Here is a 12,089-nt window from a genome sequence, read left to right as displayed (position 1 = left end):
ATGGTCACCCCTGCTGTCCCCAGGACCCCCAGGTCCCTTTCCCCTACGCTGCTCTCTAATGGATCATTCCCCAGCTTATACTGGAACCTGGGGTTGTTCCTGCCCGGATTCAAGACTCTACACTTGCCCTTGTTCTATTTCATTACATTTTTCCCTGCCCAGCTCTCCAGCCTGTCCAGGTCTCTGATGGCAGCACAGCTTCCAGTGTCAGCCACTCCTCCAGTTTGGTGTCATCAGCAAACTTGCTGACAGTCACTCTATTCCCTCGTCCAACTTTCACCAACTGGTATACTGTTCCTACAGCTAACATTCTCCTTTTCAAAAAATGTGATTCTGAGTTCGAATCTTGTAGGTTTGCTTAAAATAGCAATTAGAAAATGTCAAGCAGCAGTGCGATACCAAAGCCGAGTTTCATTTTAAGCAAGCAACTCCTCCTTCTCTGCATTTCAACACCAGGATTCTTGTGCGAGTTTCTATCTGTGCAAAAGATTCCCAGTACGAAAAGCTCAATTAACAGCTTAATGACCAATTATTATGCTACTCTCTAAGTTGTCCATCCAAGCCCATCGCTCCACAGCGGTACCGAGGTTACCAGGTATATAAGATGATGCAGGAGAGGGCACGCGAGGGTTAATCACGCTGATATTCAGCGCAGCCACCCAAGCAGCAGCACTTACATCAATGAGATCTGACAGGTCGTGAATGTAATACTTGAACACAGACGCGTTGGTGGCTTCCAGGGCCAGCAGATACTCGTTTCTTGCCTTAATAGCCTTCAGTCTGTTTTCTGTGTACTTCGCTTGGCGCTGGAAGAGAAACCAAAACCAGAATGTATTTTAAAAGGAGGTGCGGGAGGAGTAGCAGCAACACCAGAGAACACCCCACAAATCTTACTCTGCTCATGTGGTTTTTGTTCATTTGGATTCCAGCTCTATCAAGACTAGAATTTAGATTAATTATTTAGATGGTTTTAAGCATTACTATACTAGATGGCTTTGCATTTAAAGCCTTGTCTTAAAACAGACTGGGGGTTGGGGAATATTAAGGGAAGAACGAAGGAGCCACGCGGGTTTATGAGGTTATGACCCAGCTCTATAGGTAATCTGGGGGCTGCTGCAGGCACCCACCTCTTCCAATAGAAGCCAGGCCTAAACTTGGTCCTTTCAGAGTCTAAATCAATCCTAAAATAACTCTTCACCTTCCGTTGCCTTGAATCTTAGCACTGAATGACTGGACTGACTGCCCAGTTACTAAGGGAACTGGTCCAGCCCATGAAGTTAGTCTGGGATTGCGCATCTCCCTGTAGCTCAGGTCTGAGCTTAAACTGGTAGGAATCGGTAAACAAAATCTTGTACTCTGTACAAGAAAAGAAGTGTGTTAACAGTGACTTCCAAGAAGGCAGTTGTTACTTTGAAACTCAAACCTCCTTTCGGCTTTTTGTGCCTGGGATCACACAAAACTGGCCTAAAAAGGAACCCGCCTTTTGCCTTTCCTAAATCCCAACGTTTAAAACCCATACAAAACCTGAGATTTGCATTTGAATGTCACAAAGGAGGGAATTCAGCAGCTCCTGTGCAGAAGCACTGCAAAGTTCCCCCCACCAGCAGCGATGCCGCGGCCGCACCTTCTCCTTCATCTTCTCGATTTTTTTGACGGAGCTTCGCCGAACGTGTTTCTCTTCAAACTTGACGTTGGAAGTCGAGTCGGGGGAGCGCGGCGTCTGCTTGTCCTCTTGCTTCACCGACTTCCCAATCTGCTTTTCCTCCTGCTTCTCCGCCTCTTTCAGTTTGCTCTGGGCGCTGATGCTGTCAGCGTTGTACATGTGGTAGGTTTTCATCACCTGCACAACACGACACAGAGTCAGAGAGCGCCACGGTCGGATTTTTTATTGTATTTTTATCATTTTTTAGCCAATGCACTCCCCAAAACTGCAAGGTGCTTTAACATAACTATTTCACAACAGCTGCCCATTATGTTTATATCAAATGCAAGACCCAAGCTAAGCAAAGGCGCATGGTGACCAGTTGGGAGTTAGAAATGTCTAAACGGGCAAATAAAGATATACTTGGAGAAATTTCACATCTCAAAAAAGCACGACAGAAGCCACACAAACTGGCTCTTGAATCTGAAATCAAAGCGGATCCTTTTGCAGCTGCTTCTTTGTTTAATTTTGGCACGCGCCTTCTTGTACGACCCAATAAAGGAGTCACAAAAACCATATAAAAAGATACAGACTAAACCCAGCCTCCTTAGTATTCAAAGACAATTTTACGCCAAGGTTGGGGAATGACGGCTTTTCATCAGCAGGTAAGGTTTCGGAAGGGATGTCTATCAGTCTTTCATCTGGATGAATCGGTGCTTTAAATATCCCAGATCTCGAGGAGCTGCAGGCAAATCCACAGTCTGAACACAACGGCTGCAAAAGCAACTCAGGCTCCATTTGTTTAAACCAAATTTGAGCTATAAAAGCACCTCTGTTCACCTTATCTAACAAACATTAATAAAAGAGCGTCGTTCTTGTGCTCAGGGAGACCTGGACTCTGTACTTATAGCCCATTTTTTATAAGCAAGTATAGATAAATATCCCCCAAAGTCACAAAAAAACCCTGTTTCACGGGATATTCACGTCTATCTTTGTGTTAAGCAAACAGAAACAAAGGGCAAAATATATAAACTTGGTTTTTATAACCATGATTGCAAAGCAATTCAATTCCCACACCAAAGCAAACATTATTATGATATCATTCTGAGAGGGGGCCAAAAAATGCAAAGTTGCATGAAGACACCCCAATAGTGTCGTTCCAGTGTTAATAAAGGTCCCACTTGGAAATCACGTCGTATTTAGACATGAAAGCGAATGTGAGCGCAGCCGGTATTAAAGAGACACTTTCTGAATAACTTACACCTCCAGCTCCTGCATATGCTCAGACCATAAAATAACAACCCTCTGGATTTCACCTGTGTAGGAAACTAAAGATTTTGTCCATTTTCATGCCTGAAAATATGAATTCTGCCAATCCTTTAGATACCCAGTAGAACAAGAGGTTAATGCCCCAGGTTTGGTTATCAAAAGGCTGGATTCTGAAAGATCTTCCATCCGGCGATAGAGAAACGATCAGGACTCAGTGTTTGGTTCAATGATCTGTCACTTGCGTCCCGCTAAACTCTACTAACTGAACTCCTGCTTAAGTTCCACAAAAACTCAGCTTAGAAATAAATCTCAGTTCCTAGAAATCCATGTTTAGTATTGATATTAATACTGAATTTCTTCCCAAGTTCAACACACCGAGAAAGACCCCTGGAGCATCTTGTGAAAGAATGAAGGCCAGAACACATACCCCGGTGTAATGACCCAACGTAGCATTAGGGAAGGACAAAAAAACCCCCATTTTGGGCAACAACACTGAGTGTAAGTTCTGCTTTTGAAACAGAACTAGCTCAGTAACAGCTGCAGAAAGGGAAAATCGAATCAAACAACATGTGAGGAGAAAAGTCCCCATGTGCGCTGCTGCTCCTTCCCGAGGCAACGCCTCTGCTTGGGGTCTCCAATAGACAAGGAGAAGCAAAAAGTGCAGATGGAAGAGCACGACTCTAAGGGGAGCCGTTTGCTGAAATAGTCCAGGATCAAATAAACACCATGTGCTGCCTTTTGCACGCTCCAGCCACTCAAAACCGCAGACTTAAGATCTGGAGCACACTCGGAAATAATCCTAATAATCCCGTTTTAAAAGTGACACTGCGGCGAGCAGCAGGTGCGTGTTAAGGTGAGAGCTTTGAGAAGCGGAGCCGACACTTCGAGAGCTAAAACATCATAAGGATGGAGTGAAAAAGTGAGATTTATGGTGCTCTATAGACCGGTGGACACGAGCTGCCTCAAAATGCAAAGACCACAGATATTTATCGGGTTTGGTGCTCGGTCTCTGCCGGGGAGAAGCCAAAAGCTTCTTCCCTCTGCCCGAAAAGATGCCAAGAGGTCAGTTTGATTTACCGTGTAGAGCTCGTTCAAGACCTTCATCAAGTCCTCCTGGAGCTGCAATCCCACTTCCTTGCTCTGCAACCAAACAGAGAAATGAAAGTTAATTGGGGAAGACGAGGAAAGGGAAGGGAGGACGCTCCGCACCTACAAGTCATTTATTCTCAATTAAGGACCAGTATTTACGCCAATAAACCCAATCAATAACTGCCCAGCCCAGAGCCACTTATGGTCAAATTGCACAAACGGTATTAATGAACCAAAACGCGCAGTACAGGGAAATTTCCAGCATTACAAGCCTGGAAACACACAGATCAGCCCATTTGAGCAGGATCGAGCAAGACCACGAATATAGGACAGCTTGAAGTGGAAACTGAAGACATGCAGGGTAAGAAAGTCAACAGGAATGATCTTCCTTTACTAAATATCATATCCCAAAAGAGACGATATTGTGCTGATTGTATGTGAAAGACTATACAGACTCTATTTTTGAGCACAGTGTTAATGTCAATATGTTCATTTTTTTTATTTTTTATTATAAAACCAGAGTGGGTTATTTTTTTAAAAAAGCACGTGTTTTCTGATACGCAATCTCACCTTTGAGCCTCTAAGACATTTAGTGAAAGTTTCCCTCTTCTTCCACAGATACCACAATTCCCCCCTGCACCCTCCGGCTCCATCCTCCTGACACTCCCCCTTTAGATATCTGTAAACATGAGTCCCCCCTCAGTCTCCTCTTGTCCAGCTCCAGAGCCCCAGCTCCCTCAGCCTTTCCTCACACGGGAGATGCTCCACTCCCTTCAGCATCTTCGTTGCCCTGCACTGAGGGGGGACTCATTCATGGGGATCAATATGGAAAGGGGGAGTGTCAGGAGGATGGAGCCAGGCTCTTCTGGGTGACAACCAGTGATAGGACAAGGGGCAATGGGTGCAAACTGGAACACAAGAGGTTCCACTGAAATCTGAGAAGAAACTTGTTCCTGGTGAGGGTGGCAGAGCCTGGCCCAGGCTGCCCAGGGGGGTTGTGGAGTCTCCTTCTGTGCAGACATTCCAACCCGCCTGGACACCTTCCTGTGTAACCTCATCTGGGTGTTCCTGCTCCATGGGGGGATTGCACTGGATGAGCTTTCCAGGGCCCTTCAACCCCTGACACTCTGGGATTCTGTGAATCCAGACATATCAAAAGACGCAAAGTGAAGGTGCAGCCGCCACCAGCTCCCACAGCACAAACCTGAACGAATCACTTTTTCCTACAGCAGAAGCATCACCGACCAAAGAAAATCTCCATATTTGTTATACAATTTACATCTCCAAGCCTACACTTAATAAAGATTAAAGCCAATCCAGTCAGACTCAAACAGATGTTTCCTCTCTGGGCTGTTGACGGCTCAAAGAAGCGACATCTGAACTGTCAGCCCGCTCACCCCAACGGCTGCTGAAATGATCTTAACTTGCTGCTTCAACCCTGTTCTGCAGCCGCATTATCACACCCGATCATCTCTTTGAAATTCCAGGAAAATCCATATCCATTGTGACAGGGAGCTGGTTATCACCCCTGCCTTGGAGCAAGCACCTGAGATTACCACATATTATAAGAATATCAATATCACACAACATGTTCTTTAAGGTGAATAAAAGGAAGAGTGCAAATGCATCTCCATGCAACAAGAACAACTCCATTCGATTCATAGACTGGACTCATTCCTTACCTACTAAGGCAGCGTTTGCCTGATTGAACCCTCATGCTCTGGGTGTTGGAATCATATAATACCTACTGGATTAAGAGAATTTGATAGGTTCAAGATAATTTATGTCTACCAAGTCCAGGAAAGGAAAAAGATAAGAGGTAATTCAGACCAACCCACACTTAAGCCAGCTTTTCTGCCTAAGAAGTCAAGATAACGTTAAGCCATTAGGAAAAAAAACCCACACTGAAAGCAAAAAGACAAAAATCATATAATTTAATTTTAAATTAGTCTTTTTTTTTTTTTTTAATACTGTCCAGCTCAGCAGCGCGGAGAGTTTCCCGTGTTTCTGAGAGCAGAGATGTTGTATTAGAGTCTTTATGGATGTTGTGACCCATCCAGCCCAGCCCAGCAATGGGACCCACGAGCAGGAGCATCTGAGGCTGGTGATTCCCAATCTCCAAGAGAATTTGCAGACCCAACGCCGACAGTTTTCCCATCTCTGAAAGCAGAAAATCAAAAGCTCAAGCTGCTGCTGATCGCTGCAGTGATACGGGTTGCAAAGGTTTTACAAGCGTGGGAGATGATTAATGAAAGGGTCTGAGCCTGGTTTAACCACCCTGAGTGCTGAACTTTTCATGCGTCGCCACGCAGCTTAAACTGCCCAGACTAGGGCGATTGGTCCCTTTCCCCTGGCTCTTTTCAGCCCATTTGCTTATTCCTTGCATTAAAAAAATCGCTCATTCGCTGTACAAACTGCTGAAGCATCAATTATGCGCAAGAGATTAAAATGAATATTTTAACGCGGATTCGGGTCGAAGAAGAAAAGAAGAAGCGCAAGTGCCAAATTGTCAAGACGTGAAACACTTTGTGCTTCCAAATGAGCTCTCAAGAAAGAAACTGCCAGATTGCTGGACTGGAATGAAAAAACCCCCTTACATTGAGATGAAGGTAAGAGAGATCACAGGTGTCATGAAAACAAGAGCTACGCAACGAGCACTCTGAATTTAATGCTGCTCCCAGTGCCGATTCCACCCAAAACAAGGCTTGGGAGAACAAATGTGAGCTAGCTGAGCTTGATAAATGAAAATACACGGGAGGAAGGCGAGCGGTTAGCTTGGGAAAGTCAAAAGAAAATGCCTTGGACATCAGCAAAAGAGTTGTTGCTCCAGTGCCATAGAAGGTGGTGGAAACCTGAGGCACAAAGAACATTTCTGAGGTCCCCTGGGGCTCAGAGCGGATCCAGATTAAAGGCTACTGATCCTCAGCATTGCCATAGAGACACAGGAGATTTGAAGGTCACGTTAGAATAGAATGTGGCGTGGAATTACAAAATCCATGCCAAGGAGAAACAACAATACAGTCCCTGCAGTGGCAAACGTCTCCAGGTATCAACTTCTATTTCAACGCCAAGCTCTATACTAAGTTTTTCCAAGGCAGAGAGAGTTTCGAAGGATGAAATTTGTAAACAACTTCCCAGGAAAAAGCAATAAATAAAAGAATCGGACAAACCTCATTATTATCTATTCCTGGCTGCATGTCCTGGTTTTGTTAAATACAAGACCAGTTCTCTTTTAGTGGTTTTTCCTTTCAGCTATGTTCTTCGAAGTAACCACACTTTTCTGAATCTACCTATATGTTTGCCATTTAGCTATATGTTTGTCAGACACTGTGCCACAAAGCAGATAAGGGCGACCAACGGAATGCAGAAGAAGCCTCACGTTTAGATTTATTGCTATGACAGCCAAGAAGACTGATAAGATTCCACACATCCTACCATTGAGAGGGGTGAGTTTGCACGGAGGGGTGGACGGAACAGGTGGCTAAAACTGAGCGAGTATTCCATACCATACGCATCATACACCCTATAGAAGAGATCCCGAGGGTCTCGCTGTCTTTGACCATGGCCGGCATCTGGGGAGGGCCCTGCCTGTTGTCCCTGTGATCCGAGGTCTCGATCCAGGCCCTGCGTCCCTGAATGCAGTTTCTGGTTTGCTGTGAAGTCCCGACATGACTTGAGGTGCCTGCCCTGCTCTTCTGGGTGACAACCAGTGACAGGACAAGGGGCAATGGGTTCAAACTGGAACACAGGAGGTTCCACTTAAATGTGAGAAGAAACTTGTTCCTGGTGAGGGTGGCAGAGCCTGGCCCAGGCTGCCCAGGGGGTTGTGGAGTCTCCTTCTGTGCAGACATTACAGCCCGTGGGGAAACCGTATGGGGAAAGATAAGAAAAACCGTGACACTGCACCTGCAACTAGAATCTATCTGTCCATCCCTTAAAAAGCCCGAGGAAGGGTCTTGTGCAACAAAATCTCGCAAGCTGCCTTTCTCCAGCCTTTTCTTCAGCCCAAAACCCGAAAAGAAGCTGCCCTACGTGTGCAGGCCCATGTACAGACACACACACACATACTCCTTTGTTACAAGCGGGTGTAAATGCAGAGCTGTAGGTCGCCGGGACATCAATTCCCTACGCGCTGTGCCAGCTCCTCAACGGGCTCTTTGTTCCGCCCTCCTCCCCCTGCTAATTTAATCAAGATGTTTTCGGGATCGACGGCAGCGCTCCCTTGGCTGTTCCGCATTCCACCGGCCATTAACGACTTCAGCTGCAAAATATTTAGGGGTGGGGAGGATAATAAATAGGAGAGCAAGGGAATGCTGTCAACATTTAATGCCCCGGATTTCGAGCCACAGTAACGTGGTTCCAAATCCGATGGGAAGGTGGGACAGCTTCAAAACAAACACAGCGTGAAGTTCAGGAGGTGATTTTGATATAAAATACACTCAGAAACTATCGCTGGGTGAACGCGCAACACACCCAGATAAGAGATTTTATCTAATACGCTGCCTGAAATGATGCCAGGGCTGGAACTGGAACCCAAAGCTGCACATTCTGAAAAGCGCTCTCAAAAAAGACCATTTCTCTACATCTTTTGCAAAGGAATCATTAAATATACATAGGTGGAAGGCAAACAATAAATGTTCTAATGTTTTTTTGAATCGACAGTGGGTTGAGTTCTTGCTGAGACCAGGCAGGAAATCTGCAGAAGTGCAAAAGCTTCTTATTATTCCTGTCTAAATGAAGGTTACAATACAGGGTATTTACTATGCATTAGTTAGCACCTACTTAGGAATTTTGTTAAAGAGAAGGTTTGCCAGGTAAAATTTTCCAAGATCATACATGCAGCACTTAAATAGAACTTGCTAATTAAAGTTTAGAGTTCTCTGTAGGTAGATTCTCAATAATGTTCTTTTTCCCCCTTTTTTAACAGGCCTGCCCTTAATGCATTTGGATGCAGCAGCAAATAGGACTTATCAGCTTCATCGTGTGGAAATACTCCATCATCACCATCCAATGCATTTGTTATGAATATACCCTTTATTTTACAATGAAGCCCATAACCCACCTGAAGCCTGTGCAAGTTTTATGCAGGTTTCTCCCACAACTTTTATGGATAAAGTTATTATCACATGGCCCTACAGCACAGGAATTCTGCAAAGACTTCTTCAAAAGCTTCAGACTCTTCAGAATTTAAAGACAAACTACAAAACCAAAATCTACGTCATACAGTATACACACATATTTTGGGTAATAGATCATCAGTTTCCAGTTTAATGATCCATTATGCCTTGGCCAGTCAGACTGAAATTACAGTTGTATTATCTAGTTTTATCCACCATTTCACTAGTCATTTGTTTCACCACTATGTCAGTAATATGGAATTTTCCTCATTACAGCTGAGTACTGTGCTCTGAACCACGGCACACATGCTCAGGCCTGAAAAAGCTGCTGCCAAACACCACCCACCCCTGCTTAGCCCTTCCTTTCTTTCCTCCCATTCTTCTTTCCTTCCTTCTCTTTCCTTCCTTCCATTCTTCTTCCCTTCCATTCTTCTTCTTCTTCTTCCCTTCCTTCCCTCTTTCCATTCTTCCTTCCTTCTTTCCTTCCATCCTTCCTTCCATTCTTCCTTCCTTCTTTCCTTCCATTCTTCCTTCCTTCCCTCTTTCCATTCTTCCTTCCTTCTTTCCTTCCATCCTTCCTTCCTTCTTTCCTTCCATCCTTCCTTCCATTCTTCCTTCCTTCTTTCCTTCCATTCTTCCTTCCTTCTTTCCTTCCATTCTTCCTTCCTTCTTTCCTTCCATTCTTCCTTCCTTCTTTCCTTCCATTCTTCCTTCCTTCTTTCCTTCCATTCTTCCTTCCTTCTTTCCTTCCATTCTTCTTTCCATTCTTCCTTCCTTCTTTCCTTCCATTCTTCTTTCCTTCTCCTTCCTTCCTTCCATTCTTCTTTCCTTCTCCTTCCTTCCTTCCATTCTCCTTCCCTTCTTCCCTCCTTCCTTCTCTCCTTCTCTTTCCTTCCTTCTTTCCATCCATTCTTCTTTCCTTCTTCCTTCCTTCCTTCCATTCTTCTTTCCTTCTCCTTCCTTCCTTTCTTCTTCCCTTTCCTTCCTTCCTTCTTTCTTTCAGAATTCTGTACTGATGCCATTGAATCTCGGGCTCCAGGCCCCCAACCCCAACAAACCAAGCAATTTTCTGTCTGAGGACGCCCGTTACCATTGGGAACCCGGCTACGCTCACCCACGTCGAACGAGCTGCGTGCAGAACGGGTGTCAGAACCCGGCACGACCTGCGAGCAAGTGGTGAAGCCCTGTGAAATACTGGAATCAGCATCCTATAATCCCGCTCACAGTTCTAATGCTCCGCACGGCAGCTTCGTGCTCCTGACTGCCCCCAGCACCCTGTTCCAAACCGCTGGGGTTTATCACAAGGAAGAGCTGACCGGAGGGATCAGAGTAGGATGAAACCGGAGTGTAAAGCTCTGTTCCCCCGGTCCTGACCTGAGTTCACACCACGGCAAAATAAAGACGAGCACCCTGGGGTAGGGAAATACAACAAAAGCACAGAGGGCATTAGAAATAAAACTCAATAACAACGCGCTACTTGCCCGCATTTAAAAGGGCCAAACACAGTGTATTCCTTGCCCAGTCCACACGCAGAAGTGACATTTTTAGCCTGTAATGTGTAGTAAAATTACTTTTTGGTACGTCACCCCGGGCAATAGGCTCAGATCGCATCATTATATCCCAGCGGGTACAAAGCATCGGCAGTGCAACAGAAACTCCCCGCTCTAATTATAGGTGGGGGGATCAAATCTCTGCCCAGGCAGCTGATTCCTGTGCTGTTAAATCAGATGAAGAGCAGCACAGGAATTATTTCACTCCCTCTCCCTTTCCACACATTCCACAAACGAGTAGGTAGGAAAACCAGGTTGGGATTAAGCATGTACCCACCAACTCTGCACCTCCTGACGGTCTCGGCATTGGTATATTCACATGTTCACACTGTTACGGAGAAGTATTTTTACAAAGGCCCAGCATTTTGGCCAATTTTCTTTCACCTGCATGGCTCTTCCACACGTTTTGTATGATTTTCTGAAGATTTTCCATATCCCGGTTGCAATGCGGCACTGAGACGCGCGGTGGCTGTAAAGTAGGTCACCGTCAGCACCGACCCCTTAAGAGAATTAATAATTCTTCCTGCTTGATTACTGCGAGGCTTTTAACCAACTCATTGTGGATTTTGCATTTCACATCAAACACTGTGCAGTGTACTAGGAGATAAACTCTTTTGGGTTTCTTTTCTATGATCAAAGGTATTAAAGAAGCAAATTTCAAGTCCTCTGTTTTATTTTCTTCATTCCTTATAGGGTTTTCTCCCCATAAATAACTGAATTTGATACACTAGTGTAAAGGAATGCTTGAAAATACATCAGTCTGTCCAGGAGCTGCTCAAAGTGACCGAAGGCTCTACAGTCTATTCTTTTACAAGTAAATATCTTTCTTTCTATTCAACTTGAACAAGAGCAGTTGATCTGCTTCTAGGAAAATCTCAAAGAGCCAACAGAGTGATGAAAGACACCAAACTAAAGAGGCTGCTTCTCAAAAGGCTACACATGTGTGTTTAATACCAAGGGACACCACTAAAAAGGTATGTCCATAGCCAAGAATCACAGAATCCCAGAGTATCAGGGGTTGGAAGGGCCCTGGAAAGCTCATCCAGTGCAATCCCCCCATGGAGCAGGAACACCCAGATGAGGTTACACAGGAAGGTGTCCAGGCGGGTTGGAATGTCTGCACAGAAGGAGACTCCACAACCCCCCTGGGCAGCCTGGGCCAGGCTCTGCCACCCTCACCAGGAACAAGTTTCTTCTCAGATTTAAGTGGAACCTCCTGTGTTCCAGTTTGTCCCCATTGCCCCTTGTCCTATCACTGGTTGTCACTGAGAAGAGCCTGGCTCCATCCTCCTGACACTCCCCCTTTCCATATTGATCCCCATGAATGAGTCCCCCCTCAGTCTCCTCTTGTCCAGCTCCAGAGCCCCAGCTCCCTCAGCCTTTCCTCACACGGGAGATGCTCCACTCCCTTCAGCATCTTGG

General features: G+C 45.3%; 1 protein-coding gene across 10 annotated transcripts in view; it reads right to left on the bottom strand.

Annotated features, from left to right (window-relative positions):
* SRGAP2 (SLIT-ROBO Rho GTPase activating protein 2) overlaps window positions 1-12,089 on the bottom strand; it is a 91,414-nt gene that overhangs the window by 37,954 nt on the left and 41,371 nt on the right. For all 10 annotated transcript variants that reach the window (XR_010467581.1, XR_010467582.1, XM_065038652.1 and 7 more), the window contains 3 exons: window positions 3,989-4,051; window positions 1,625-1,840; window positions 678-806 (listed from right to left, as the gene is read on the bottom strand). Coding sequence is in view for 8 of the 10 variants with exons in the window: in XM_065038649.1 (XP_064894721.1) it covers window positions 678-806; window positions 1,625-1,840; window positions 3,989-4,051 (408 nt within the window). In the remaining 2 variants the exon portion in view is untranslated. The remainder of the gene's footprint in view (window positions 1-677; window positions 807-1,624; window positions 1,841-3,988; window positions 4,052-12,089) is intronic.

This window comes from Columba livia, chromosome 22 (genome assembly GCF_036013475.1).
Source record: "Columba livia isolate bColLiv1 breed racing homer chromosome 22, bColLiv1.pat.W.v2, whole genome shotgun sequence".
NCBI lineage: Eukaryota > Metazoa > Chordata > Aves > Columbiformes > Columbidae > Columba > Columba livia.
Note: the sequence above shows the minus strand (reverse complement) of the source record. Positions and strands in the feature narration are given on the sequence as shown.